At 30.5% G+C, this 27,988-nt stretch overlaps 6 protein-coding genes across 15 annotated transcripts in view; 3 read left to right on the top strand and 3 right to left on the bottom strand.

Moving 5' to 3' along the window:
- Positions 1-527: 527 nt before the first annotated feature.
- On the bottom strand, positions 528-4,333 carry LOC117238710 (serine/threonine-protein phosphatase 2A 65 kDa regulatory subunit A alpha isoform). Of its 2 annotated transcripts, none has more exons than XM_033503837.1 (10): positions 4,175-4,333; positions 3,631-3,822; positions 2,980-3,199; positions 2,718-2,878; positions 2,483-2,638; positions 2,117-2,388; positions 1,841-2,035; positions 1,428-1,671; positions 1,120-1,363; positions 528-1,003 (listed from the first exon to the last, which is right to left on the bottom strand). In XM_033503837.1, the coding sequence occupies exons 1-10, from the start codon at positions 4,256-4,258 to the stop codon at positions 999-1,001; spliced, it is 1,773 nt and encodes a 590-aa protein (XP_033359728.1). In that variant the 5' UTR covers positions 4,259-4,333; the 3' UTR covers positions 528-998. The 2 variants fall into 2 exon arrangements, with proteins under 2 accessions (XP_033359728.1, XP_033359729.1); XM_033503838.1 differs by having other exon boundaries at positions 528-1,008.
- A 1,853-nt stretch (positions 4,334-6,186) lies between these two features.
- LOC117238737 (ornithine decarboxylase 2-like) lies at positions 6,187-8,950 on the top strand. Its single transcript, XM_033503892.1, has 7 exons — positions 6,187-6,391; positions 6,840-6,916; positions 7,011-7,183; positions 7,286-7,586; positions 7,926-8,165; positions 8,533-8,741; positions 8,821-8,950. Exons 1-7 carry the CDS (start codon positions 6,202-6,204, stop codon positions 8,867-8,869), a joined length of 1,239 nt encoding a protein of 412 aa, XP_033359783.1. The 5' UTR covers positions 6,187-6,201; the 3' UTR covers positions 8,870-8,950.
- A 1,698-nt stretch (positions 8,951-10,648) lies between these two features.
- Positions 10,649-13,645, top strand: LOC117238735 (ornithine decarboxylase 2-like). The gene is made up of 7 exons (XM_033503889.1): positions 10,649-10,838; positions 11,263-11,339; positions 11,434-11,606; positions 11,709-12,009; positions 12,370-12,609; positions 12,977-13,185; positions 13,264-13,645. Exons 1-7 carry the CDS (start codon positions 10,649-10,651, stop codon positions 13,310-13,312), a joined length of 1,239 nt encoding a protein of 412 aa, XP_033359780.1. The 3' UTR covers positions 13,313-13,645.
- A 141-nt stretch (positions 13,646-13,786) lies between these two features.
- LOC117238734 (dipeptidase 1-like) lies at positions 13,787-19,079 on the bottom strand. 3 transcript variants are annotated; one of them, XM_033503885.1, is made up of 11 exons: positions 18,929-19,079; positions 17,231-17,384; positions 16,573-16,735; positions 15,512-15,795; positions 15,219-15,276; positions 14,968-15,144; positions 14,798-14,888; positions 14,469-14,544; positions 14,234-14,381; positions 14,032-14,150; positions 13,787-13,951 (listed from the first exon to the last, which is right to left on the bottom strand). In XM_033503885.1, the coding sequence occupies exons 1-11, from the start codon at positions 18,978-18,980 to the stop codon at positions 13,912-13,914; spliced, it is 1,362 nt and encodes a 453-aa protein (XP_033359776.1). In that variant the 5' UTR covers positions 18,981-19,079; the 3' UTR covers positions 13,787-13,911. The 3 variants fall into 3 exon arrangements, with proteins under 3 accessions (XP_033359776.1, XP_033359779.1, XP_033359777.1); XM_033503888.1 differs by lacking the exon at positions 18,929-19,079 and adding an exon at positions 18,239-18,362; XM_033503886.1 differs by lacking the exon at positions 18,929-19,079 and adding an exon at positions 18,129-18,314.
- Positions 19,080-19,652: 573 nt separating this feature from the next.
- On the top strand, positions 19,653-20,785 carry LOC117238736 (homologous-pairing protein 2 homolog). 2 transcript variants are annotated; one of them, XM_033503891.1, is made up of 3 exons: positions 19,653-19,886; positions 19,998-20,218; positions 20,279-20,785. In XM_033503891.1, the coding sequence occupies exons 2-3, from the start codon at positions 20,069-20,071 to the stop codon at positions 20,726-20,728; spliced, it is 600 nt and encodes a 199-aa protein (XP_033359782.1). In that variant the 5' UTR covers positions 19,653-19,886; positions 19,998-20,068; the 3' UTR covers positions 20,729-20,785. The 2 variants fall into 2 exon arrangements, with proteins under 2 accessions (XP_033359782.1, XP_033359781.1); XM_033503890.1 differs by having other exon boundaries at positions 20,001-20,218.
- Positions 20,786-22,208: 1,423 nt separating this feature from the next.
- LOC117238733 (A disintegrin and metalloproteinase with thrombospondin motifs 4) overlaps positions 22,209-27,988 on the bottom strand; it is a 90,501-nt gene continuing 84,721 nt past the window's right edge. For all 6 annotated transcript variants that reach the window (XM_033503883.1, XM_033503879.1, XM_033503884.1 and 3 more), the window contains 7 exons: positions 26,583-26,709; positions 25,696-25,860; positions 25,394-25,520; positions 25,195-25,299; positions 24,908-25,059; positions 24,100-24,500; positions 22,209-23,021 (listed from right to left, as the gene is read on the bottom strand). In XM_033503883.1, coding sequence (XP_033359774.1) covers positions 22,885-23,021; positions 24,100-24,500; positions 24,908-25,059; positions 25,195-25,299; positions 25,394-25,520; positions 25,696-25,860; positions 26,583-26,709 — 1,214 coding nt within the window. In that variant the 3' untranslated portion in view covers positions 22,209-22,884. The remainder of the gene's footprint in view (positions 23,022-24,099; positions 24,501-24,907; positions 25,060-25,194; positions 25,300-25,393; positions 25,521-25,695; positions 25,861-26,582; positions 26,710-27,988) is intronic.

The raw sequence follows: 27,988 nt of genomic DNA on the forward strand, positions 1-27,988 counted from the left end.
CGCGCGGGGTAGTTTTACTAATAACTGTTAAAAGATATATTTGTAAGTGTTAATAATTAGTAATCCCTTGTTAAGTAATACTGATAAAAGTATCTGTTTAATGTAAAGTGTTAAACTATTGTGATCAAAAAATAACATTAACATATATATTTTTTTATTATAAATCGGCTAATGTAAGAAATTTATATTGAAAGTATATGTTGTTTAAACAATTATATTATAAATTACCTTATATTATAAATATGTTTAAATTTAATTTAACTAATTTATTTTTCAAAATTCTAAAATTCAAAATTTTTGATATATGTTATCATTTCCATTGCCCTGCGGATGAAACTTAAGCATGTTGTTTTCTAATACATTATTTGATAGAACTAAAAAATACTATAGAAATGTAAAAAAAACTATAAGTAAACATTAATATCAGCACTATAAGTATATTCAGGTAGAGAAAAATAATAATAAGCGCGAAGATACAGACTGTACAATGTCCAAGTTGATTATTAAATAAAAAGGCCAAAATAAAATTACATTATTCATTGTTAATTTTATTGTTATGTTTACAATACTTAACAATGTTATGTACCAAATTAAAATACTGATTATTAAAAGATAAAGTAATTTTTGATCAATGAATGTGGAAGAGCAGATTATAATGAAGTGTCTGATTTTAGGAATGATTCTGAGTACCTTTTATTACTATATTATTTTTTAGATCATTATTTAGGTACGTATAAGGAATACATTTTACCAATTAAATTCAATATTTAATAATAAGTAATATAATTATAAATATACAGATACAACAGAATTTAAAATATCGTTTAATATGAACTACTAATTTCATATTTATATTCTTTTCCGACATTAGATCTGCTCTGACTGTGCAATAATATTACCTGTTGCCATGTGTAAGTGTAAATGTTTGCTCCAGGTTATTTCTTGAGACTGAGGTTCTGTATATTGATGGATAAATTTTAAATGCAGTTTTTTTTTGTTCAACCTACGCTGAAACACAGTATGTATTCTATACAAAATGTAATTTAAAAGTAATAAATAAAAATCACAGATTTTTTCTGAAGAGCAGTATTGTATGAAATAAAATAATAAAAGTTTTACCTGCGATGCCTGCAATTGCTTCAGAAGCAAAATATTTGACATCCACGTCACTGTCTGTATTGAGCTTATCAAGTACAGGTTTTACTTGAGCTTGTACAGCACAAGGTTCAAGATAAGGTCCAATTTTTTGAAGAGTTTTAGCAACATTAAATCGTACATTAGCAACATTATCAGTGGCCATTCCTAAGACAGTCGGAAGCATCACCCTCGTTGTTATCTCTTGACCACATACTTCTGCCAATACCTAGGGAAAGCGAATGATAGAAAAATTATAAATTACTATATAAAAAATGAAATAATTTACTTACATTGATGCAGAATAAACATGTCATTCTGTGAAGATAGTTTTGATCCCTTGACATTGCTAAAACCTTAGGTATTACAGTATTCTGTGCCCATTCAGGGCCGAATTTTTCTACCAGTTTTTTCAAGTTTAACGTAGCTGCCTCTCTGATGGCATAAACGTGATCTACTAACCAAGTCATACATAAGGAATTTAGTTTTTCATCAAAGAATTCTACCCCAAGTTGTCCAGCTAGCAATGGCATGTATCTAGGACATATAAATAAATAAATAAATAAATATGAAATAAATAAATAAATATGTATATATAAATAAATAAATATATATATATATGTACATTACACTTTACATTATATAAAAAAAGTTTAATTTCAATAATTTCTATATTAACATCATAATATATTTGAAAAATTCTTACTCTATAATGGCATATCTTACACGCCATTTCGAATCTTCGGCTAATTCTACAATAGCTGGTAGAAGAGATTGTGAAAGTTGTTGTATGCCAATAACTTCGTTAACACATTCTAAATTGCTGATAATATTTAAGCGAACTTCTGAACATTCATCTCTGAGTTGTGATAAAAATAATGGTAACAAATGTTCGATTGTACTGCAAATTTAAGAAATTTAGTATTATTATTACATTATTTCAAACATATTTATATAATTAAATAAATATATATATATTTACTTGTATTTTCCAAGTATTGGACTAAGACCCATTATAACACTCGCTAAAGCTGATTTTACATGTTGGTTTGGATCTGATACAAGTTCTTTAACTAATGGTAATATTTGTGTCATAATGATAGATTCTTGATTGGATTTATCGAGATTCTGGCAAAAGTCGCGCACTTTGTCAGCTGCTGCAGCTCGAACTTCAGCTTCGATATCTTTTAATAGTACTTGAAATGCTGGTACAAGATCTGTTTTTGTAATTTCTGGACCTACAGCTTTTTGAAGCTGTAAATAAAAATTGCAGTTGATTAAAATTAATCAAAATTAATATTATTTAAATATTTACTACAAATAAGAAAAATATGTAAAAATAGCTTACATCTGTGAATTTATCTGCGACCATATAACGTACACGCCACGACTGATCACTTGCACATTGTCTAAGTGTAGGCATAACTAATTGCTCTACATCTTCTTGTGGTAATAATGCTGCAATGCTAACACAAGCTTCAATTGCCAAGAGACGTACTGAATCCTATAAAATATGATGTAAATATTAATGATATGAATATTTTAAAATTAATAGAATAATTGTTTGTTATGTATTATCTTACTTGTTCATCTTGAGCCAAAATAACAAACATCGGAATTAAATCTGCCTTTACATATTCAATTTCCATAACTTTCGCAAATTCACCTAAATGTGAAGCAGCAGATCGTCGTGCCATTGGAGTGTCATCTTGACATAAGTTACGGAAGTGGTTTCGTAAACATGCTAAAAAACAAAAAGAAGAGGAAAACAATTTATATTTATATAAGGAAACAGAGAACAAATCTTTTATATTTCCTAAAATCTAAATTATCTTTATGTTCTACCTTTAACTGATGGATTAACACGTTGGTAGCAGACACTAAATAAACCACATGCTGATGTTCTTGATGTAAACCAATCTCCTGTTGCCAAACGATGTATCAAAGGAACAAATTGCTCTTCCAAATCTGTTGAGCTATGTTGAGCAGCAATAGTTCTTAAAGACTCCACTGCTTTATCTCGAACTACAGTTTCTTCAACTGTTGCCAAACTCTCCAAAGGTTTCTGTATTAAAATAAATTTTTATTACAAAGTTTACTAATAATGAACTTTTTGTTAAGTATTATCTTAAATATCTAAAGTATAATCTTAAATGTCTCAAGCTAAATGTTATCTCTATTGTAATCAATTTCTTTTGTTTCAAGTATACAATGATAAAAATAATATGCTAGCATTAATGTTCCAAAGTAATTATCTATTATTTGAAACACTATATGCATATGCATAATTATGCAAACATGATTTGTTATAATATAGCACATGCTTTATATGAATTACAATTATGAAAAATGATTCTATGACAATGAAAAAAAGTTAACTGATTTAATATCTATTTACTGGATTAATTACTAACTTATATACTGTATACAGGCGTCTTTTGTCTAAATATTATTGTTAGTTCAGCTGTTGAATGAAAAATAAATAACGATATATACCAATAAACAATGTACATATTCTGGACCTCCTACAAGAGGAGTAAATTGTCCAAGTTGTTCTGCCAAAGCTAGCAGAACTTCATCCTCATCATACATAGACTCAGTTAGAAATGGTATTAATTCGCTGCGTGTTCGTTCAATGCCTAATGCAAGGGCAATCGTAGATAATTTCTTTATTGAGTTCAGCCGTAACTGTAACAAGAAAAATTCCATAAATGTGCAGGTCAACCCTCTATGATTCACTCATTATCATCACCAATGCCTCCCTTTTTCAAGTAACAAAATATATCTCTCCAAATTGAAGTTTTGAATTTTCAAAGCTTTTAACGTGAGCATTGTTATACAAATAGATCATAATATTGAATGTATTGATATTGAAAAGAGAATATTTAGGATGACAGGAGACTAAAGGAATACTCTATCGAATTGTACGCTACCACTGTAGCCGCCTTGACACTCTGTTTTTTCTAGTGACTGCAGGCGGTACAGCAAGTCTATTACTTTGCAATTATAAAATATAGATTTCGAGCATTTTTAGAATCACCTGTACATCTTCGTTTTTTAGTTCGTCGATCAAAACAGCTATCGGATAAAGACTGTCGTCCGTAGTAGAGTCGCTCGCTGCCATTTTGCTGCCGATCACACCAGAGCTTGGAAACTCCCGTGTGTTCAAGTAGTGTTCACATTACTGCGCCATCTGATGGTTGTTACTATTACAGAGAACTAGCGGCACATGTAAAATCTTTTCTTCGTCTTCTTCTTCTGCGAAAGATAAATCTATTCTGTCACATATTTCATCTCGATTTACAGTAACGTTTGAATTATGTTTAATAAATCAATTTACAATTACTTTATACTTTCAATGGGTTCGTATGTTTTAAAATAGGGTGAAATGACTTTTTCTTTTTATTAGGTGTCAAGAAGTTTGCATATTATTAATGACATTTATCTTTTATTGTATGGTCCTATCTTATAATTTTATTTTAAAGAAATAATAATATAATGAATTGCAAAACATAAAAGATGATAATTTTTATATGAATATATGTTTGTACCATAATCAATTTTTTAAGATTATATAATAGTATATATATATATATATATACTATTATATATATATCGATTTTCATTTAGTAGAGGTTTGATTTTTTGTAAGTGAAATATGAAACATAATAGAAAGTGTTTCATTGAAAAATGTTTTATAGCCACTACATTCACATCCTTGAAAACATAATATTATTATCTTTTTCTTCTTCTTTTTATCAGTTAATTCGTCTACATTTGCTTTTATCATCTCCAGTTTGATCATCCGATCAACAGTAGTATTTTTTCATAAATATTCTGGTATTTTGAATTTAACGAATAACTAGTTAGTCAATGAATGGGAAAAGAAATAAAAAAAAAAAGAGATATGAAGTACATGTTCCAGTTTCGATAAGCAATTACTCCTTTTACAATCTTTTCATTAGGATATCGTTGTTTTTTTATTATAATTACTGTGTCAATGTAAGCAACAATGTTTATTTCTTTTTGTTGGATATCCATTTTTTATTTTTTCGTAAGTAAAATATTTCTTAGTACTAATATGCAAAATGTATGTATAAAAAATGTCTTTAATGTATGTATAATATAATCTTAAGAGATAATGATTTTAATCGTGCAAATAAAAAATATATATACATACGTCTTTTTTCGGAGTTCTTTTTTTTATGAAAATATATACGTCTTATCAGTATGTACATAATAATCTGCTATTTATATAGGGCAACAACGTATGGGACTATCACATCTTGTTTAACGAATCAGTATTGCGCGATTCAATGCTTCTGACAAAGATATAATACTTATTTTATTAGTGAAAGAACTGTAACAGTTATACAAAAATGTTGAGAGCATTGTTCATACCAAATATAAAGTGGGCACAATATTAATGAGAAATGATAAAAATGAGATAAAAATAACAAGGTAATAATTTTATTATCGAAAATTTAAAGTTGGCAGAAAGAAGACACGTGTACATCGGCAAGCAAAACGAATAGTCGATACTAAACAACGTGTAAGTATACATCATTTATTACGTCGGTTATCAAATGATATTCCGTTCGTTGTATATATATTAGTAGCTAATAACGATGCTCCCTTATAGTGTGGTTAAATTTATTTCGATTTAAGCAGGTGCCCTACATTCTTACTTAATAACTTACAATTTCTTGTTCGAACGATTTTTCTCAATTTATTTAATTGATTAGTCAAGCTATATACATTGATTTTTATTTGTGGCATTTTTTATTTCACAGTTTTTATTCACAGTATCTTTCGCCCAGAATTTCCACCTTTAGAAAGTATAATTTCATTAAGTTATGTATCATCATACAAACCGCATTCAAGTTCTTAAAACCAAAGAAATCTTATCATTGAACAAATTCTGAACTGAATAAAACATATTTGGAAGGAGATAATCTTCTCCTTACATCTCGGCTTATTTAGTCGTATCCAAAGATAATTTCCGTTTTCTTAGAGCGCACAATAGAAAATCGAGTAGTAGTCCAGAGAAAATCGAAATATATTAAGATGTCTCACTCGATATTTGACGAAGTAAAAGTATTCGAAGATACGGACGAAAACACAGACGTAATCAAAAGTTTCATTAAAACAGAGCATGAATCAACGGAAGAACCGTTCTGTATTCTTGATGTTGCTGACGTGATGCAGAAACATCAAAATTGGATCGCGAAGATGCCAAGAATTGTCCCACATTATGGTAACATAAGAGTTCTCGATCTCGAATCTATTAGTCTGAAATGTTCCATTCCTGTTATTATAGTACATCTGATAATTCAGAAGTATTCAAAAAGATATGTCTTTTTTCTAGAGAACGTTATATTAATGTTATATCGTTATAATAATATTATATTAATATTATTATCGTATCATTCATCAGATATTATTTGTATCACTCAGGCATAAAATTCAGAAATAACGTAATATTTTATTATTAATTCGTAAAATTCAAATATAACATTGTTTGCAAATTATATCACAAAGGATGTAAAACATTTTTATTATTAATTAATATTTCCTGTTATTAAAGACAGGTGGATCCTTTTCGCTTGAGATAATGAAATTAAAAGTGAAATCAAAATTTAGAAATTATTGTATACAAGAATATGTAACTTATCATTCATTCTTAATATGTTTTCGTATTTTAGCCGTCAAGTGCAATGCCGATCCGTTTCTCCTAAAGATTTTGGCAGTTATGAATGTCAATTTCGATTGTGCATCCCAAGTATATCTTCAACCAATTTTTCTTAAATGATACAATATTATTATAGTTACATCTATATGCAAAATACGTTATGTTCTGCCACCATTTTTTTTAGCAAGAAATACGAATGGTAATGAAACTAGGAGTGTCTCCAAACAGGATAATCTTTGCGAATCCGGCTAAGTGGACCACCCATATTAAATTCGCCAAAACGATGAATGTAGAAAAAATGACCGTCGACAGCGAGATGGAAATCATTAAGATAAAGGACATTTTTCCGGAAGCGAAGTAAGTGCAGCAGCGATAAATCAGATTTACTTTAGTGAACTATACAATATTTTAGAACGACTTCATTGAAATAATCTTTATTATTTTTTTCACAATCAATAGAGTAATCATTCGTATTCGATGTGACGCCAAAAATGTTCTGGTATCACTTGGAACAAAATTCGGTTGCGATCCGGACGAAGAAGCAGTTCGATTGATACATTTGACAAAAAGCCTTGGTTTAAAATTATGGGGCTTTAGTTTCCATGTCGGCTATCTATGTTCTGAATCAGACGCTTACGTTAGAGGAATCAGAACGTGTAAGAAATTAATCTCGATTGCTAAAGAAATTGGATGTAAAGACGTTCAATTGATCGATATCGGCGGTGGATTTCCTGGTAACAGAGGATACTCTATCGACGAGGTGAGCCTTTGCTAGATTTCGAATTGAGCCGCATAAAAGTCAAACTGAACAACTCCAGTCCTCATAAAGTTATCAATTTCACATCATTAAATGTTATCTATGTAGGTTCACAATTAGTATTCAAATTTCATAAATTTATTATTATTTGTAAATCCCAAAAACGGTTTAAAAGTAAATGTTAGCAATTGTCATTTTTCTATGCATTTTAATTTATAGAGTTGATCAGCGTTATGCATGCGTGACTCGATCCAGACTCATACTCCACCTTAATTCATATTTGTTTCTTTTGTTGAATTGCTGAATTGGTTAAATTTGCATTATCGTTTCGAAAACACTCAGGTGGCAAGACGTATTAACAACGAGATCGAGGACATCGACCCGAGTATCTCGATTATCAGCGAGCCCGGACAATATTATGCAACATCGGCATATACTTTGGTGTCACTCGTGCACACAAAGAGGGTTGTTCGTCAGGCGGATGGAATGGTTAGAATGTATTATATGAATTGTGGAGTGTTCAACGGTTTTATAGAGGAAATGTTGAACTTAAAAGAGAGACTACCGATACCAGTGTATAAGGTAGAATTATTAATAATCCATATAATATAGAATACAGAATTGGAATCCAAATATCTTCTCCCTTAAGCCCTTATTCAAATGATTGGGTTGATTCGTGTCAAGAACTTATCGATATTATAATCTGAAAAATTTCTTACGATCATAAGTAAAGGGACAATTTATTTCAAGTTGTGCTGAAATCGACAAATTGTTTTCTTTATGCTGTGAACTTATTATTAAAGCTATATTTGGTTATATTTAGTCTAAATAACAGCTAGCATTAGCAGCTTCTAACGTTAGGGATAACCAGCTGGGTACAATTGGGCACAGGGATGAACTCTAAGTCCTATGTCCTATCGACTTCCGTATTTTATGTAATATATTTTAGCCAGCGAGCGATGCGAAATTCCTTTCATACGTTTGGGGTCCGACCTGTGACTCTATGGATTGTATCTTGAAAAATGTAATGTTGCCAGAATTTCACCAAGGTGATTGGTTAGCCTGGATGGATATTGGATCTTATAGCATATGTCTCAGTTCTCCATTCAATGGTTTTGCTCCGCCTAAAGTACATCCGTGTGCTAGAAAAAGCCAATGGTTGGTATAAACGTGTGGAGTAAGTTACAGTAATAAATGTAAAAAGGAATTTGAAATATTCTAGATTGTTTTTTTTTAGGAAAAAATTTATTGATTACACAAGGAGAATGCAAAAATCGCAGGAATAACGGAGGCCGGAATAAACTAATAAAAACCAGTTGATGTGGACATTGTTAGATATTGCTTCGAACTTAACTTTATTTATAAAATTATGCGGGGAATTATGTATGGAATTGCAAAAATTTATGGTGAACTTATTTGATTATAAATGTAATAATATATTAGATTCCAGAATTTTATGTGTGTAAATAAAATATTTCCCAGTCTTGTATAATATGAAAAAGACGTATGTAAATATAATTAATTCTTAAAAGACGACAATTTTAATCGTGTATATAAAAAATGTATGGGTGCATACTTTTTCGGCATAGTTTTGTATGAAAATACGCAGGTTGAGTTACATAAAAGTTCATCCTGAAAGACTTTCAATAATCTTAATTATATCGATAAATGTTTGAGACAAAATTTGATTGTCTTCAGGGTTATATGTCATTAGTGTCCACGTATGTGGGTAAATTTTAGGTCAGCATTGCCTCTTTCGGTAGAATCATGTATTTTTTAAGACATTAATTCATGCAGCTGGAGATTCTCTATAACAAAATTACTATCCCACTTATGTCCAGCAGCTATTAGTTTAGTCGATATTTTGGCTTTTATTTTGTAAGATTTATCGCATGAAAGACGAGGAAAACAAATATAAAAGTAGTGCCTTGCGTTTTTTTGTCTTTCATACGATAAGTTTCACAGAATAAAAGTTAAAATAACTATTAAGTTAAAAGCTTTCGGACATAAGTAAGTTAATTACTTACTAGTTTTACGCTTATAGAATATAATATACACACTTAAAGAGAAGCTCATACATGAGAATACGTTTTCCCTGTAGCTATTTAACTTTTATCTGAAATGTTCTGCGGAATAATTAACAGTATCGAAAATACATTGTCTTCAACTTTAAGGTGACACATCCTGTATGCCTTTTTTTAGTATATAGTTATATAATAATTTCCTACTTATATCAGGTAACGTAGTATGAACAAGCAGTATGAAACTATCGTACTTTGTTTAAGGACTCGATATTAGGTGGTTCAATACTGCTGAGAGAAATGAAATATATATTCGAATTGTTGAGAAAATAGTTGTGACAATTATACGTTATTGAAGCAACGTTAAACACATACATAAAACAAACTATATAAAAGACGATCAGAAATCAAATATAAAATATAAATATAAATATAAAATATATAAAGTGGGTACAGTATTAATAAAAAATTAAAGAATAATAAGGTAACTACTATATTGTTATAAATTTAAAGTTGATAAGAAGAAGATACATATACATTGCCAAACAGAAACAGTAGTCAAAACTAAATAACGTGCAAAGATATATAATTTATTACGTCAGCTATCAAATAATATCATCTTCATCGCATATACCTATATAAATTAGTAGCTAACAATGATGTTCCTTCATAGTTTCCCCTCATAGTTCCCCCAGTGTTTTCACAAAGTGAATTTTTTCAATGTACTTAATTGATCAGTTAAGCTAATCCCAATCTTTCAGATATTAATTTTTATTTGTGATATCTTTCATTTCACAGTTCTTATTTGCAGTAATTCCTCTTCAAAATTGTCACTACCAATAATTGCACTTTTTTCGTTTTGCATCATCATACAAATGGTATTCAAGTTTTTAAAATCAAAGGAAAATTATTGAACAAATTGTGAACCAAATCAAATTTATATCCGGAAGGAAATAATTTTATCCTTATGTCGCATCTTAATGGAAAGGAAATTTCAGTTTTTCCAGAGTACACAACATCCAGGGAATATTCGAATCTATTAAGATGTCACACTCGATCTATGACGAAGTGAAAGTATTCGAAGATACGGACGAAAATACAGACATAATCAAAAGTTTTATTAAAACAGAGCATGAATCAACGGAAGAACCGTTCTGTGTTCTTGATGTTGCTGACGTGATGCAGAAACATCAAAATTGGATCGCGAAGATGCCAAGAATTGTCCCATATTATGGTAAAATAAGAGTTCTCGATCTCGAATCTATTAGTCTGAAATGTTCTATTCCTGTTAGTATAGTACATCTGATAATTTAGAAGTATTCAAAAAGATATGTCTTTTTTCTAGAGAACGTTATATTAATGTTATTATCGTACCATTCATCAGATATTATTTGTATCACTCAGGCATAAAATTCAGAAATAACACGGACGAAATATTTTATTATTAATTCGTAAAATTCAAATATAACATTGTCTGCAAATGATATCACAAAGGATGTAACACATATTTATTATTAATTAATATTTCCTGTTATTAAAGACAGGTAGATTCTTTTCACTTGAGATAATGAAATTAAAAGTGAAATCAAAATTTAGAAATTATTGTATACAAGAATATGTAACTTATCATTCATTCTTAATATGTTTTCGTATTTTAGCCGTCAAGTGCAATGCCGATCCGTTTCTCCTAAAGATTTTGGCAGTTATGAATGTCAATTTCGATTGTGCATCCCAAGTATATCTTCAACCAATTTTTCTTAAATGATACAATATTATTATAGTTACATCTATATGCAAAATACGTTATGTTCTGCCACCATTTTTTTTAGCAAGAAATACGAATGGTAATGAAACTAGGAGTGTCTCCAAACAGGATAATCTTTGCGAATCCGGCTAAGTGGACCACCCATATTAAATTCGCCAAAACGATGAATGTAGAAAAAATGACCGTCGACAGCGAGATGGAAATCATTAAGATAAAGGACATTTTTCCGGAAGCGAAGTAAGTGCAGCAGCGATAAATCAGATTTACTTTAGTGAACTATACAATATTTTAGAACGACTTCATTGAAATAATCTTTATTATTTTTTTCACAATCAATAGAGTAATCATTCGTATTCGATGTGACGCCAAAAATGTTCTGGTATCACTTGGAACAAAATTCGGTTGCGATCCGGACGAAGAAGCAGTTCGATTGATACATTTGACAAAAAGCCTTGGTTTAAAATTATGGGGCTTTAGTTTCCATGTCGGCAGTCTATGTTCTGAATCAGACGCTTACGTTAGAGGAATCAGAACGTGTAAGAAACTAATCTCGATTGCTAAAGAAATTGGATGTAAAGACGTTCAATTGATCGATATCGGCGGTGGATTTCCTGGTAACAGAGGATACTCTATCGACGAGGTGAGCCTTTGCTAGATTCCGAGTTAAACCGCATAAAAGCCAAACTGAACAACTCCAGTTCTCCTAAAGTTATCAATTTCACATCATTCAATGTTGCCTACGTAGATTCACAAATAGTATTAAAATTTCAAAAAGTTCGTTTATTTTCATAAATTTATTATTATTTGTAAATTCTCAAAAATCGGTTTAAAAGGAAATGTTAGCAATTGTCATTTTTCTATGCATTTTAATTTATAGAGTTGATCAGCGTTATGCATGCGTGACTCGATCCAGACTCATACTCCACCTTAATTCATATTTGTTTCTTTTGTTGAATTGCTGAATTGGTTAAATTTGCATTATCGTTTCGAAAACACTCAGGTGGCAAGACGTATTAACAACGAGATCGAGGACATCGACCCGAGTATCTCGATTATCAGCGAGCCGGGACAATATTATGCAACATCGGCATATACTTTAGTGTCACTCGTGCACACAAAGAAGGTTGTTCGTCAGGCGGATGGAATGGTTAGAATGTATTATATGAATTGTGGAGTGTACAACGGTTTTATAGAGGAAATGTTGAACTTAAAAGAGAGACTACCGATACCAGTGTATAAGGTACAATTATTAATAATCCATATAATATAGAATACAGAATTGGAATCCAAATATCTTCTCTCTTAAGTCCTTATTCAAATGATTCGGTTGATTCGTGTCAAGAACTTATCGATATTATAATCTGGAAAATTTCTTACGATCATAAGTAAAGGGACAATTTATTTCAAGTTGTGCTGAAATCGACAAATTGTTTTCTTTATGCTGTGAACTTATTATTAAAGCTATATTTGGTTATATTTAGTCTAAATAACAGCTAGCATTAGCAGCTTCTAACGTTAGGGATAACCAGCTGGGTACAATTGGGCACAGGGATGAACTCTAAGTCCTATGTCCTATCGACTTCCGTATTTTATGTAATATATTTTAGCCAGCGAGCGATGCGAAATTCCTTTCATACGTTTGGGGTCCTACCTTAGACTCTATGGATTGTATCTTGAAAAATGTAATGCTGCCAGAATTTCACCAAGGTGATTGGTTAGCCTGGATGGATATTGGATCCTATAGCATATGTCTCAGTACTTCATTCAATGGTTTTGCACCGCCGAAAGTACATCCGTGTGCTAGAAAAAGCCAATGGTTGGTAGAAACGTGTGGAGTAAGTTACAAAATAAATGTAAAAAGGTATTTGAAATATTCTAGATTGTTTTTTTCTAGGAAAAAATTTATTGATTACACAAAGAGAATGCAAAAATCGCAGGAATAACGGAGTGGAGAATAGATTAATAAGGACCAGTCAATAACGATATGGTTAGATACTATTTCGAACTTAAATTTACTTATAAAATTATTTATTGAATTACAATACTTATATGATGTATTTATTTTGTTATAAATATCGTAATATATTACATTCTTCAATTTTAAATGTATGAAAAATAAAAGTATTTTGTTGGAACCATAACGTACTGCCTTATTTATGTTAATTTAATTATTAATTAATGTGACTAATGTATGTGCATACAGAATTATGTTTATAGCAATGCATTCTTGTTCATCATTTGTTCGACACTGAAAATATGTATTTTATTATAAAATTTATTTATCGTATTAATGTAGAATAAAATTGCATTATATTATTATAAGCTTCTATTGACAGAGGTTTAGCCATTGATAAATACTTTTATTAAAATAGAATGAATGGATTACGACAAATACGTTTTCCATTAGTTAATCGTAATAACTTTTCGGTATTTTACATTTTTATTGCTTACAGATTGATCTTACGTATTATCATCGTATAGAAATAAATCTTTTCTTCGTAAAATGTTGTGCCATGTCTTTGCGCTTTAAATAAATGCCATATTATTGTCGTGATTTATTATGGTTTACAAAATCAATCCACCTATATAAATAAGATTTTATGTAAATAAATGAAGCATAAAGATTAAACAAACGAAAGTATTTTTAAATGAATGCACTTACTCTTTTGCAGTGTTACATAACCCTGGTTGAAGTTTACTCGTTGTTTCAGTTTCGTAAATGTCTTGTTGATCTATGATATCTTGTCGTGGATGTTCTGATTTTGCCAATGAGTCTCTTACCTTTGGAAACACAAAAATAATTATATTTTTAATGATTCCTTAATTATTGTCAGACATCGTTCTGATTATATTCTTTAACGTACTTCTTCCGCGGCTTGTAGTACACGGATCAAATTTCTGCCTGCTAATTTTTCAAGTTCCTCTCTGGTCCATTTTGGATTCACATCACTTTCGTAGATGCGATCGAATAAGTCTGGATATTTAGAAACATCTTCCAAACCTTCTGGCATTCTGAAATATGTTATTCATACTCCTATGAATCCTGCTTATTTCTATAACATTAAACTTTGCGATTTGTAGTATTGGCGTTATACTTACGATCCTACACCATCGTAGTCCGCTCCAATACCAACATGATCAGCTCCGATAAGATTACGAATGTAATTAATGTGATCTACAAAAAGGCAAATAGATAACTATTTACGATAAGGACAGTAATTTGTTAAGGATACCTGTCTTGAAACTTTAATTCAATTTTGTTAAGTGAAACAAGTCGAATGAATAGGAAATGCGTTTAATTCAATGTACAATTATGATAAACTTTATATAGAAATGCAATCGAAATTATCATGTGAACGAAATTAAATAATATTTCTGAAATTAAATATTACACCAAACATGAGATTGAAGTTTTTCGAATGTCATACCTACAACATCTTGGATAGTTGCGTTCCTCGAACAATTGCAGTTTACAAAATTTGAATAGAAGTTCACCATTACGATACCATTGTTTTCTTTCTGAAAATGCGCGCAAAATTATATTTTATTGTTACACAATTTCATGAACCATTTAGGATAACAATAAAGATCTACTTACAACCATATAGAGGACATCGTCGGGCACGTTACGGTAGTTACGGCAAACGCTAAAGGCAGATGAATGGGAGAACATAATAGGAGCTTTCGTTATTGAAAGTGTTTTTCTCATAACGTTATGAGACACATGCGCTAAATCGACCAACATTCCTAATCGATTCATTTCGTAGACGATAGCCTATAATTGAAATATAAAATTCATACAGTTTTAAAATGGACATAAGAAGAAGAAATTAAAGAAATTTAACGTACTTCACCAAATTTCGTAAGGTTGTGGACAGACGTGTCGTCCACCACCGATGCGTCAGCCCTTCGTTAAAAAAAACACGTTTATTAATTTTTTTGAAGTTATTTTTTTTTATAGATAAAATCCTATTTTAATTTTATGAAAAGATTATTTATCCATTATCGCAAAATATATGTCTGCTAAGAAATATTTTATTTCTTCAATAGAAAATTTTACTTTTATGAATTCGATTTTCTAGTCAATATTAAAGTTCGATGACATATTAAAACTTTTTGGATCGATCAAAAATGTAATATACCATGGAGTGTTGCACATATGAGTCAGCGTCATGTAACGCACACCGAGTTCGTAGTAGAGCCGGAGAACAGCCAAACTAGAATCAATAGAGTGACCACCTTCGACACCGATCAAAGAAGCAATTTTTCCATCATTCCATGCTTGTTCGATATGCTTAGCTTCCGTTACGAACTGCAAGTAGTTTGGATATCTAGCGACTAATCTTTTGATAACATCGATTTGTCTCATTGTCAGTGGCACTGCATCCTTGAATTGCGATGAGCAATCAACGTACGCTGCCCAGAACTGAAATTTGTTTATACTCTCATTATTATTACTATACAAATTAAAAAAACTTAAGGACTAGAATTACACATTAATAAAACTTGGAACCTCATAATTTACTTTACTACCATAATATAAAATATCGATCGCGTTGACATTAATACCGGAGACGATGAGAAGTATACAAACTAGTGATAATACAATCTACAGTATGATGTCATAGTATTTCCCATACATACTATAGTCTAGCAGTTCTTTTTTATTTTAGCTTATTATGAATTTTATATCTAATTGTATTTTAGCTATTAAATGGGAGACACTATTTATGTGCCATATAGCGAATAGCTATAACTATGTATCATATAATGGAAAATTATTGCGTGAATCATGTAGACATGAATCGATTATCGCATTTCTATAGTTTCTGATAAGTATAACTCAACGAAATGTTAACCATTAATATTTCCAGTTATATTATCAATTAATTCTCAAATATCATATATCAAACGTCATATATTAATTATAAATGTGTAAAAATAAGTTTGAAAAAGAATAAAGAGATTAACAAAATTTACGCCCGTAGAAACTACGCGCAAAACGAAATTCATGCATTATCACATGCCAGTCTGATATTGCAACAAAACGTATTTCGACATGTGGTCTAAAATGATAAGAGGCTTTGTGTTAATTAACAACGAACGAAAATCCATCAGTCAATTAATCTATTTCAAGATATATGTGATAGAATGAAGATTCGAATGATAATCTGTCTTTTGTATTTGCAGTGTTTTCACTTACTTGTGCACCTATTTTTCCTTTTTTCAAACGGACAAGATCAGTGTAACATGATTTGCATACGTCTTTACCCCATAATTCATCGTCGGTCAGGTTTTGTGTAAAGTTGAAATTGTCTAAGTTGTTGTTCAATAATTTGTACAAGTTGTGAGGCAAATCATTGTGGCTGAAATAAAGAATTAAAAATCACATTAGATATATACAAGATAAAATACAAAAAAGAAGATCTGTCTCAGTAAAGATTAGTAAATACTAATCCAATTAAATACAATAATCTGTTGTTATATTTCAAGCCTCGTATAATCATCATTTATTAATTAATACTTCAACTTATCTGCATACTAATTCACTATGGTAACAATCGATCATACCAGCCTGTAACTAATAAATAATGTAATAAATAATGCCTGTAAATAATAAAAATTTATTTATCGAAATTAATATCGATAGTAGTCTTTCGCTAGCGATGCTCCCTAATTATTACAATAAATTATAGACCCAAATTATAGATAACATTTATTAAAGCGTGTATGCACAGTTTTTTTTTTTTTATAAAATCCCTTATGTTTTCAAAAATTTTTCATTACCGTATATTAATATTTATATATTTACCGTATATTTTGTGTTTTTTATTATGATGATAATATTTCAGATTACTTACCCATCGATGAGTGGTGCCGACGTAAGAGCGTCGCTTCCTTTGAAACTGCTAATGCTTAATCCAACGCTTAGGCCAATTAGCAACAGTAACAGCGACGAGCTCACCGCAACACTCACGTAAATCATCTTCTTCGTGCAGTACTTGGCTAAGCAGCCTGGACAACATTCAACAATAGTTACTTCGCGGATACTGACAAAGGCTCTTGTATGTTGCTGACATTATATGTTACAGAGCAATCGATAATTTTCTGTTTGAATGCGCCAATGATTGATTAGAGGCAATTATACGTATCGAACTACTTGTAGTTCAGGATGACATTTGATATATTTACTTACTCACAAATTAAATTTTTTCATATCAGATAATATAAATCAGACGAGAAGTAATCTGATGTAAAACAATTTACAGATAGTATTCAATAACTTTCAGATTACATGAAATTTAATATTTAATTTCGTGATATAATTAAATACACATGTTGTATGATAATTTTAATCGGTAACGCTAAAGCAAAAAGTTCATCGAACCGTACAGAGGGTTTTTGTAATTGGATATGTCAAATAACCCGCATTATCCTCATTAATATCAAATAATGTAATAAATTTGTAAATATTAATAAAAAATGATATTTATTTATTAATTTCAATATGTTATTGAAGTGGAAAAATGCAAAGCAAAATGTTTACACATTTAATGATCTCTATTATTAGATTAAATTAAAAAGATATTTATACCTAAATATGATTGATAATTTTTTACGTAATTCTCTGTTATAAACTTCACATGAAGGAAGAAACGAAAAAAGTGAGGATGCCGAAGTTGTTAGATTGTATTTGATAACAATACCGTGATAGTTTGATAACAATAATGCAATACGTTTCTTTTCAATGTTACATACATGTTTCAGGAAGGAGTATTTTATACCGAGTTTAGGAATCATAGTACTAATAGTGCATATACATGTATATTTACATACTAATATTTATAAAATTCTATCAAATTACGCACAGGTTGTTTCCTTCACTAAACTGGCCAAACTAGTTTTATTGTACTCTCAATGAGCTCTCGTAAGCAACTGACTCGCTGAGAACCCTTTCAAATCGAATCTTTACACGCACAGTAAATACAGAGGTTACCTAACATTCTTATCTTATTATCCCTTTATCTCTTTGATTTGATTAAGTTAACCATAGACTTTTTAATTTCTTGGGGTTAAGAAATTTAAATTTAAAGAATTCTCAAATTGGAAATAATTGTATCGTATAAATTTTTAACGCAAATTATAATTAAAGTTTTAAATTAATAAATTACTTGTTTCTTTAAATTACTCCAGTCATTAGGATACTTTTAAATAGTTTAATGTTATTTATGTAACGTTTATCAAAATTAAAAAGACAGTAATTAATATACGTCTTTACGAAGCTGCATTATTAAAATTTATTAAGACAATATAATGTTATATAGCACACGTGTACACATATAGCAGGTTGCTTTATTACATAATGGAATGATATAATGTAATATAATAAACGTGTAATATATAGACATGTAACTTATTAGCAAATAGGATTAATTGTAGGAAGGATGTAATTACACGAAAATTTTCGAGTTCATTAACGTTTACAGTAGCGTAATGGAGATTTAGCATATGTGAGCAATGACAAACGATCCAATGCGTCTGTAGAATGATTAATTCACCCATAGTAGATGTAGAGTGGAACGTTTCTTCGGTGACACCATTCACTCCCATCTTCTGAAGATAACTCGTTCAGCTACGTCTTTAACGTGCAATTTCTGTTCACGCCACGCTATCTGCATATATAAGCGAACATAATAGGGTCCAATAGATTACTCTTTCATACATTCCAGATTTTGCTTCATGATATTTATTCATATTCCTGTTTGGATTCAAAGTTCGTACGTTGTCTTCTGTTTACTAAAGTATGTCGAGTGTCGTAAATATATTACATACTATAGCAAAAAGATGGTAATGTTTCAGTTTTATGACTCTATAAAGGTATCAAGAGTAATAAACGCTGCATTGGTTGAGACAATAAGTACAGTACACTGCGTAACGTATTACGCGTGTTATATCACAGTAGCATCTGGTTTAATTTGCTAGTTACATTTATAAAAATGTAAAAATAATTGAAGATAATAAATAATTTTTTTGTCATTCGATCAGTTATTATAACATTAAACGAATTGTTGCCATATGCAATGTACGATATAGAACTTGCAAAATAGTATAATTTATTGTTTTTTTCATAAGAAGAATAAATAGTTTTGGGATTATTTTTTAATTTCTATAAACATCATATTATTTATGTACTCGATATTTTATGTAATATTGACTAATATATATGGATTGAATTGCAGTAATTAAATTTCCCGCACTTTCAATCACTAACTAGAAACGCTGAAGGAAGTCACGTGATTTATAGATTTAGTAAAAACGCTTGCTGCGTAGATATGTTCAAAGTAATATTAGTGAAGTACAAAAAATAAGAATAAAAATAGTTAATAATTTTATGCTTTCTGAGTAACAAAAATATTAAATATTAATCTAAACGCTAGTAAACATTTTTGATAACGCTTGAATCTAAAGTACTAATTGTTAATTAATGTTATAAGTGTGTTAATTTTTTTAATACAGGTAAAAATAATATACGACAAAATTAATTTTCATAATGAATGCAATTCATAATGTGTTTTCATTTCAAATTAAATACTATAGTTAGTATCCTATTTAATGAAACTTTTCAAGTAGGTATCAAATAACCTAGAAAGTAGTTTAAATGTAATACGTAAGGAAAGGAATAAACTAAATTGATAACAATGACGGACACTGTATATAAATATATGAAAACACAAAACAGACCTTATAGTATTAATGACTTAGTTTCAAATCTTCATAACGAATATGGCAAAACAGCTGTACAAAAAGCTATAGATAAATTGGTTGCTGAAGGAAAGATATTTGAAAAAGTAAGATATTCATTATTAATATAAGAGTACATTAATTTAACCAAAAGATTTTTGCATCAGGTTTATGGAAAACAGAAGATCTATTGTCCAGTGCAGGATACATCTCACGATATGGATGAATTAATGAGAATGAACAGAGAATTACAAAGTCATGCTAATGAAGTTGAAGGCAAGTATCAAGAGCTTCAAGAAGAAATTAAAGTACAGGAGGCTTTATTGTTATCTATAAAGTCCTCCATTACAATTGAAGAAGCAAAGAAACAGAAAGTTAAGCTTAAAGAAAGAATTGAAGTATTGACAAATAAATTGGATGGACTAATGGAAGCAAGTGGTACTGAAGATTTAACTGAAACCAAAAGAAAAGCAGAGGAAGCACTAAATGAATATTCACGTGAATATTCAAAACGGAAACGCCTATGCACTGATATTTTAGATTGTATATTGGATAACTATCCTAGTAGTAAAACAGAGTTATACGAGGAAATAGGAATAGATCTAAAAATTGTTTAATGACACGTGTGTTATAAATTCTTTAATGTAATAAAATATAAATTGTACTTAACATTATCAATTTTATTTTATTTATATGTGAGGTATATGTTTGTATATATATTTGTATATATATTTGTATATGTATTTGTATATGTATTTGTATATGTAATAATTTAGATTAATTTATATTTTAAGCTATTTTCTAGTAACTAATAATTATTGTTATAAGTCACTTTTTGTGTAATTTATAGATTTATTTATTATAATACTTTATAAATGATAAAATTATTTATTTATATTTGCAGATGGTAATGTACATCTCTATAACTTACCGTAACATATGGATTTTAATGCTTTCGTATTATACTCTATGTGTATTCTATTCATACACATTGTCACTTGATAAAAATTATTATTCTACTTCATTTATATTACTTTAATAAACATATTATTATTTAATATTCAATTTCTATTTTTTATGCAGAATATTTTTCCTCCATTATTTCTGTTTCTCTCAGCACATATCATCCATTAAGATATATCTATTATAAGGGAAATAGAATATTTTATATAAAATATAATGGTGTATATAAATGTTATATAGAGACATGCATAACATACTCCACCGTAGGATTTTTTATATCAATCATTAAGAAACATTGATTTTTCTGTCAACAACTGTCTTATCACCATGGCTTTTGATGATTCGTTATAAAGATATACTTAGCTGTATCTTCATTAAAATAAGTTATGCGAATTGATATATGAATTTCAATTAATTTAAAAAAAATTTATATGGAGTGTATATTCGAAATTCCTATTTGCAAGAATAAGATTTGCGATATGCTAATAATAATTAATAGTTAATTATTAGAGACATATCTGTTTATCTAGCATCTGGGGTATATAGTAATTAATGTGACCAACACAAACATTACAAAATCAATTTATATGTAAATGTAGTTAAGAGATAATAAAATTAGTTGTTAAGGGATAATAGATCAAACCGAGACTGTTAAGAGATAATAGTAGAATAAGTTGTTAAGGGATAATAGATCAATTCAGGATTGTTACATGGTAGTAGGTCTTAAGTACAATAAAGTGGTATATATTTCTTTAGAAAAGCCTTATAATAAAAAGAATATTAATAATATAATAAAGGAATGAGAAAACTATAGTCGATCATTTTATTAAATTGACATTATACAAAAAAAAGAAACGAGAAAATTTTCTAAAATTTGTCTTTCAAATATGTACATTTGTATCACAATATATTATATCCAATGAATGAATACTGTCTACAAATATTAAATTATCTTTTCCCAATTATCAACACTTAAACATAATAATATAAAATATAAGTAGTTGAAACATATCTATACTATCAGAGACAGTCCAAAGATAATTTCAGTATTCTTTTAAGAAAATTGTCTCAGTTTAGCGATTTAATTTGTATAAAAGATTCACAAAAATAAACTAGCAAAAAGGGAACGCACGGTTCCATCGTATAATCACCATTTATTTGCCTTGCACTATAATTTTCATTATTTTAGGGGAAGCTCGTTTTTTGGCGTGCACTTGCGCGTTCGTACTAATACGCATGTATCGTATTTCTATCGTAACACAAAAGTCTCCCGCGCGATGCATCGAATAAATATACGATCGAATCTATCAGATACATTGATCGAACATTTTTGTTCGTACTCGACGTATTTATAACTTCACACCTGTTGTCTGTACAAAGCTCCTGCGGTACTATCGTAAACAATTATCGTATCGCGGAATTATTGCATCAGAAAAGAAGAAAGAAGGAAGACAAGAAAAAGAGAAGAGAAAGTAGAAAGGACGAAATTATACTCTGGGTAACACAGTGAGATTATGTAACTACTTAATAAATTGAATTATACATTCGTTTTTCATGTGGTTTCGACCGGGAGCGCATTTAAGAACTTGGTAAGATGTCCGTCTTTTAAAGATAATGCTGACCGAACGACATCGTAGATCACATGATTCGTCTAAGTCCCAATCTCTCAATGGAGAATATGGTCTGCTCGATGAGCTGAACGCGTGCTGAGTGCGCGCCGAGTGTTCGATTTCGGATCTGTGGTGGTCTCTGGATGCGTAGCCACGTGAACTCCTTAACGAACAGGAAGGACTACGTTCAAAGTTGCACATCAAGCGGCGCAGATCGTCTTTAGGGACGCGCAGCAGCGGCTTTTCACAGATTGCAAATGGCACAGCCATGTCCTCAGCCTGTCAATCAGCTCCGCGCAATCTGACCCCACGTCCGTGCACTCATCGTCCTCTGGTTCTAAAAAGAAATATAATCATCAATATAAAAAATTCGGTATTCACACTGGGATGTAATGTTTATTGTAGGTGTGAAAATATACGATTGAATTTAATGTGTAGGTGGTTTTACAGAAAAAAAATTCAAATTAATACGCTACTCGGAATTAGTAGTGTACTACTAACCAACCAGTAATATTTTTCTGTAAGAGTGATTTCCAGGAGTTAAGATTTTAAACTAATATTTTCATGTGGAAGTTTTTATGGTATTAAAGGAAATATTTTTAGAATTCAAATACGTGTGTATTTGTTATATTTGTTTAAACAAATGTTAAGAATAGCTGTGAGGAGTTTCAAGAATTTATGCACACCGTTAGTAAAGTAAGACACAAAACTCATTACTTAATAAAACTTGTATAACACTTTAAGAACATGATTGATGTTTATGTTTAATGTATAATATTATGTACAAGTAAAGAAAACCTGAAATGAATTCTAACAAATATGTTGATATAAAACATTCACCCAGAAGCCGAAAACAATTACTCCAATGAACAGAAAAAGACACCAAGAATTCAAAATATACATTTAACACAAGATTCGTTACCCAATGGAATAGCCGTAGTACATAGATGGAAATATAAAAAAAAAGAAAGGAAAACAAACGTCGGTAAAGCTGTACAGAGAAACGAAAGATATTCACTGTCTCACAAGTGAATTGCACGAGTCAGACTACGAGGAACTCTGACGATGAAAAATGCGACATGTCAGTTTGTCACCATTTTAAATCACTTCGTAGCGTTTTAACGGCTACGCTATTCATTAACAATGATTACGATAAATGGTTGAATACATAAAGTAAAATAGCAGAGAAGAAATAGAAGAACGCCTATGTATAATAACAAAAATACTTAATTTCATCGTATATAAAATAATAAGAAAGATGAAGCAAGAAAAATAGAATAAAGCGAGAATAGACAAGAAAAATATATCGAGACGATAAGGTTTAATCAGATAATCGACAGAAAAAATAAAGAGAAGGTTCTCGTAACTCGAGAAGAAAGCGAGTATCGTCGTCTTTTGATACAGATTTCTCTTACCGCGAGCATCGTTTTGAGGCCCGTTCTGATCCTTTTCGTCTGCTGTTGCTAACACCATGCTCACCGTGCCCTTATGTCTGAACGGGCTAATTTTCGGATAATTCAGATCGTTGATCTTTGATATCGGACTAACTGTATAGTACGAATAATTCCTAGTAGTAGTACCACCAGCGTATCCGTTCTTACTATAACTAGCATCGTTACTAATATTTACTTTAGTCTTGTATTTATTGACGTACAGATAACTGGCAGTGGTGTAGGTGTATTTGGTCGCCGGGGTAGTGGCGAACGATGTGACGCGTTTGTAAGGATTGCTCGTCGACGAGAAGAGATTCGACGACGGCGAGGAGTATTTAAATTTCGATTGTGGCGTGCTGTATGTCGTCGATTCCCACGGATACCTGTGTGACATAGTATTATGGGATTATCGAAGGGACCAGGTGATCTGTTTGGATTACTCTCGAAAATTCGGAAAATATTTGCTATTTGATTAGGCGGTCGCCAAACACGGGTGAAAATTGTTGTTTATTAAACAAAGTTGAGCATTAGAATCTTTGCAGTGCGTGTTATAATAGTAAATATTTGAACGACGATTTGGAAATGCATGCTGATTACCTGAAACATGTTTACTAGTTATGATAATAATTACATATTTTGATAAACAGAACGAAGAGACATCGAAGTGCATTAATTCGATTATCTTATCTGAATGATAATTATTTACATATTACCAACTATAACGAATGCCACGAAATTATAGATCCTTAAATAATATTTATGTAGGTTTTACGTATATTCAGAATATTACCTGTAGTCTGTGTTGTTATATTGAGCATACAGAGGCCGATTGTTGGCTGTCGGGTTGAAACTGCTATCTCGGCGCACGTACGTTGGAATGTTTTGCGTATAATCTGGGATAATATTTTCGTGTTCGGCCACGCACTTTCCGTTTAGGCAATACTACAATTTTTAACAGGATCACAATCAACAGTTTGATAAAAAGGAAGCAGAATAAAATATCTTTTCCCAATTCTTAATATAACATATATATGTTACAAATTCGTCGTACGAATCACTTTTATTTAAATTATTTACCTGACCGTCTCCGCAAGGAGAACCTTCGGCCGCTGGACGATATGCCACACAATATCCTGAGCCAGCGTCAAAGCAAAATAGTTGAGCACAAACTCTGTCGTCTTTCTAAAACGTGAAATAATCGTTTCATTGACATAACACCAACGATGCAATGGATAAAAAAGATACACGTTGATCGACGTTGTAATGCAAAGCTTACGAAACAGGCGCTCGTTCCACGATCTTTCCGACATTGCGCATCCAACGAAAGAAGCTTCCCAGGTAAAACTCTAGGAAGAGCTTCGTCTTCGTGAGGTGCGTTGTACAAACACGTTGCTGTGTCGCCGCTGGAATAGAGATATCGACACATCATTTATTTGCATATAATAGCGAATTCAAAAAGTATTAATAAAGTAGTACCAATTATTTTAAAAAATTAAGGAAGTTCATTTATTCTACGGAGATTTAATTGAAATAATATCGAAGACAGAGGTTCATAAACCACGAACGAATGAATCATACTTCAAGAAATGATGAAACGACGATACGCTGCAATGGGACCACTTAAAGCCTTTCTCTGTGTGTCTGAGATCGCTCATTATGTAGCCATCCTCCCAACGACATTTTTCGGCTCCTGGTCCTCCGAGATAACTAGGTGGCGGTGAGCCATCGTGAACTGCGCCCAGCCTACGATATTCGCATTTCAATGTCATTTTACGTCCCATTCAAATCAACATTTTTAACGCAAATCAATATTATTTTTAGGGAACTACGGTTGCTACAAATTTCCAACAATTTGGCGAAAAACAAACAAATGTAAATGAAAACGTGAACTTTATTCGGTCGAAGAAATTTCTTTCTACAAATCATGAAAAAATAAAACAGAAATAGGCTAAAAATTAAAATCAAAGTTCACGCAACCAGTTTTTACCACTAATATCGAATAAAATGATTTTTCTTTAATTTTATAAAATTTATTTAATTTTAATAGCGAAAGACGGTCACGTGAATTTTGATTTTAACTTTTGGTCTATCTCTGTTTCATTCTTTCATAATTTATAGAAATCGATGTTTTGAAAAGTAATAATGATTTCTATAGAATGTTAATACATTTTTTAAAAAGTCGAAATAATCAGAATTGTCTTATACGATTAAATTTGTGTTATTGATGAAATTTTACAAGTAATAAGTTTACTAATAAAACAAATAAAATAAATGAAAAATAAAATAATCTATCCCTGACTGTTCTATAATATTTGACTGAAAATTATAAAATTGTAAAAGAGAAGTTTACGTTGTGCAACTCGTAACTTATCAATTTACTCGTTAATTTAAATAACCACAATTTACAACACGATTTTCGAATTTTCTATAGAAATGACAAAATATTCAAGCGATAATGGACTTACAAATGACCAACTTCGTGGGCTGCAACGATAATTCCGCTAAATCCGCCTGTGTCTTCGATAATAGCGACCGAATTCACCTTTTCCAGACGCTTATTCACGACACAAGCTCCACCCACATACGCGAATCCTGAATAAAGATACATGATCACTTTGGAACGTTTTCCGTCCTTATGTACAGGGTGTAAAAATGTTAATTGAAATGTTAATGGCACTACTAAGTTCGTTATTCGATATGGACTAACAAAAAAGCTGCATTTTTAGCAAGTTAAATTAATACTAGTAATACGAAATACGTGAACGTATCTTCAACTTTGAGAATGTAAAATAAGAAAGTAAAAACTCGACCTCAATTTATTAGTCTATACTATAGTAATATTATTAGCGTTATTACATATACTTGATAGAAGATAAAAAGATTTAATCATTTTTAAAGTAGTTTTAAAGTAAGTCAATATTGGCAAATTCTTATTATTATTTCATTTGGAAATAAGTTATTAACAACATCATTAACAATAACAAGTTTGTAATATCTGCTGAATATAATTGCCATTAAACTAATTAACTGCAGATCAAATAAAGTCATTTATACAGTCAATTCTCGGTTTAATTCACGATCGATGTATTAAAATTTACCACTTAAATAATTAAAACCTCAACGTCGTGCAATCAAATATAAAATCTCCAATTCAAATGCCAATACATTCTTTTCTAATAACGAAACTCTATCGCGATTAGATAGCAAATGTGAATGTTCCGAAATAATCTGTCGTATTTGAAGCAAGGCCGAACTACATCACGATTCTGATCAATCTTAAATAATTGTATCGAATATTATATAATGTTGAACCGGCAATGTAGAAACGTGAATGTACATATCGTAATTGAATCATATAAAATAACTGGATCAGTGGTGCAAGACAACAACGATATTTTGTAACTGTATTACGAACAATCACAAGCCATGTTCTAAATCTAACACAATAGAGTATTACGAAACTTCTAGTATAGCGTGAGTCTTTTGGAAAGTACATATATATTCTAAACTATCGTTGAAAGTTGGCTGGATTAATGACTTGAAATTTGAATATACTATAATCGAAGCCGCGATCGTACCGTGAAAGGAAATTCAAATTCGATTATGAATGCACTATGTCGAAAGAACAACTGTATCGTGATAATTCAAGTTTGTAGATATCGTAACGGAATCACGACTTGATCGCTAATATATAACTGCAGTTTGAAAGTGCTTACTGCAAGCAACCGTATTGCGACTGCATTGGCAACGTGAATTAAACTTGAATTATGAAATCATTCGGCTATCCATCAGATCGTGAAGATCGTCCATTCTCAAAAACGAAGACACGTTCTTTGGTAAGATGTTACCAGTACTGTTATTAGATACGAAA

This window comes from Bombus vosnesenskii, unplaced genomic scaffold (genome assembly GCF_011952255.1).
Source record: "Bombus vosnesenskii isolate JDL3184/JDL3185 unplaced genomic scaffold, Bvos_JDL3184-5_v1.1 scf7180000013605, whole genome shotgun sequence".
Lineage (NCBI taxonomy): Eukaryota > Metazoa > Arthropoda > Insecta > Hymenoptera > Apidae > Bombus > Bombus vosnesenskii.